The sequence below is a fragment of the Sprattus sprattus genome (assembly GCF_963457725.1).
Source record: "Sprattus sprattus genome assembly, chromosome: 11".
Taxonomy (NCBI): domain Eukaryota; kingdom Metazoa; phylum Chordata; class Actinopteri; order Clupeiformes; family Clupeidae; genus Sprattus; species Sprattus sprattus.
Genome location: NC_137909.1, coordinates 33,348,129 through 33,350,628, shown reverse-complemented (window position 1 = coordinate 33,350,628; position 2,500 = coordinate 33,348,129). Strand labels below are relative to the sequence as shown.

General features: G+C 50.8%; 1 protein-coding gene across 1 annotated transcript in view; it reads right to left on the bottom strand.

Moving 5' to 3' along the window:
- smpd3 (sphingomyelin phosphodiesterase 3) overlaps positions 1 to 266 on the bottom strand; it is a gene marked incomplete at both ends in the record, with an annotated part of 21,481 nt that extends 21,215 nt beyond the window's left edge. The window contains 1 exon segment of the mRNA XM_080848247.1: positions 1 to 266. This exon segment is cut by the window's left edge and continues 481 nt beyond it. Coding sequence (XP_080704373.1) covers positions 1 to 266 — 266 coding nt within the window.
- Between the last annotated feature and the right edge of the window lie 2,234 nt (positions 267 to 2,500).

Sequence of the window (2,500 nt, the reverse complement as noted above, 5' to 3'; positions counted from 1 at the left end):
TGCAGGGGCGCCCACACCAAGAAGCCCAGCAGCGCCAGGGGCAGCGAGGCCAGAAGCAGCAGCAGGTACAGGGGCACCAGCACCGCCACGCTCAGCGACCAGAGGGAGCATGGGTCCCGGGAGCGACGCCGCCTCTCCTGGGTGGTCGGGACGCAGGAGCCTAGCAACCGGTCCAGCAGCCAATAGCAGGGGAAGATGAAGGCCCATGTGACACCGTCCAGGAAGCAGAGGAAGGCACTTGGGTAGGGAGAGGCAGCGAGGCCCATCTCCTCTCCGCTCCTCTTCTTCACAAATATATAAAAAGTTTTGAAAAAAAATCAAATATAAAAAAATACAAAATTGTACCCGCCCCCCTTGGTGCAAAGAGGGACACTACATGATTCTGTTGTGCGCAAGCAGCCAGTCCGTCACATGCACACACACACACACTCACACACACACACTCAAGTCAGTCCTACACACTTCCTCTGTAAGCCCTTTCCTCTCTAGTCAGTGAAGCTAGGGAGCTAGTGTGTAGAGCTTGTTAACATGGTTGCAGACGGGATGAGAGGTCTCCCAGTGTTGAGCAAAGTGACCATGCCGATGAAACCCGTTTCCTTCTCCACATCGGAAGCCTAAGGAGACAAGAGAGAGACAGGGAGGGAGGGACAGAGAGAAAGAGAGAGAGAGAAATAGAGAGAGAAGAGAGAATAAGAGAGAGAGAGAGAGAGAAGAGAGAGAAGAGAGAGAAAGAGACAGAGAGGGAGGGAGGGACAGAGAGAGACATCAATTATAATCACTGATAATATTTTTGCACGTGGCACTGAAATCAGCTTCATAGATGTTATTCACATTCAAGTTTACAGTGACATGGGTCATTATGGGTCAGCATGGGTCAGCACTTTACACTATTGGCCAGGTTTACAGTGACATGGGTCAGCACTTTACACTCTTGGCCAGGTTTACAGTGACATGGGTCAGCACTTTACGCTCTTGGCCAGGTTTACAGTGACATGGGTCAGCACTTTACGCTCTTGGCCAGGTTTACAGTGACATGGGTCAGCATGGGTCAGCACTTTACGCTCTTGGCCAGGTTTACAGTGACATGGGTCAGCATGGGTCAGCACTTTACGCTCTTGGCCAGGTTTACAGTGACATGGGTCAGCATGGGTCAGCATGGGTCAGCACTTTACACTCTTGGCCAGGTCTAACCCGGACCCAAGCTCTCTGCCAGGGGTGCACACCATGCTCCAGCCCTGTCTGGTGAACACGTCTGGGCTTTTAACGCTGAGCTTCTGAATATTACTGAGTCACCCCTGGTCAGGGACTCAATAACTAACACCCACACACACACACACACATACACGCACACACCCCGGGACAGGGAGTCAATGTGATAGTCCACCGCTGGATTCCACGGCCATGTTCAACATGGCTAAACATTTACAGGAACGACACCCCCATCAGCCTGTTGGAACCCCACACTCTGAGTTCCTGTTGGAACCCCACACTCTGAGTTCCTTCCTGTTGGAACCCCACACTCTGAGTTCCTGTTCGAACCCCACACTCTGAGTTCCTGTTCCTATGGCAAGCCCACACTCTGAGTTCCTGTTCCTATGGCAACCCCACACTCTGAGTTCCTTCCTGTTAGAACCCCACACTCAGAGTTCCTTCCTGTTGGAACCCCACACTATGAGTTCCTGTTCCTATGGCAAGCCCACACTCTGAGTTCCTTCCTGTTAGAACCCCACACTCAGAGTTCCTTCCTGTTGGAACCCCACACTATGAGTTCCTGTTCCTATGGCAAGCCCACACTCTGAGTTCCTGTTCCTATGGCAACCCCACACTCTGAGTTCCTTCCTGTTAGAACCCCACACTCAGAGTTCCTTCCTGTTGGAACCCCACACTCTGAGTTCCTGTAAGGCTCCTCTGCATGCCTGCTAGCCCTGCTAACCCTGCTAACTGTGATCTAAAGGCAGCTGAAGGGAGCTAATGGCTATAGAGCTGAAGGGAGCTAATGGCTATAGAGCTGAAGGGAGCTAATGGCTATAGAGCTGAAGGGAGCTAATGGCTATAGAGCTGAAGGAGGCTAATGGCTATAGAGCTGAAGGGAGCTAATGGCTATAGAGCTGAAGGGAGCTAATGGCTATAGAGCTGAAGGGAGCTAATGGCTATAGAGCTGAAGGAGGCTAATGGCTATAGAGCTGAAGGGAGCTAATGGCTATAGAGCTGAAGGGAGCTAATGTATATAGAGCTGAAGGGAGCTAATGGCTATAGAGCTGAAGGGAGCTAATGTATATAGAGCTAAAGTTAGCTAATGGCTATAGAGCTGAAGGGAGCTAATGGCTATAGAGCTGAAGGGAGCTAATGGCTATAGAGCTAAAGTTAGCTAATGGCTATAGAGCTAAAGGTAGCTAATGGCTCTGCTGTCAGGCTATAGAGCTAAAGGTAGCTAATGGCTATATAGCTAAAGGGAGCTAATGGCTATAGAGCTGAAGGGGGCTAATGGCTCTGCTGTCAG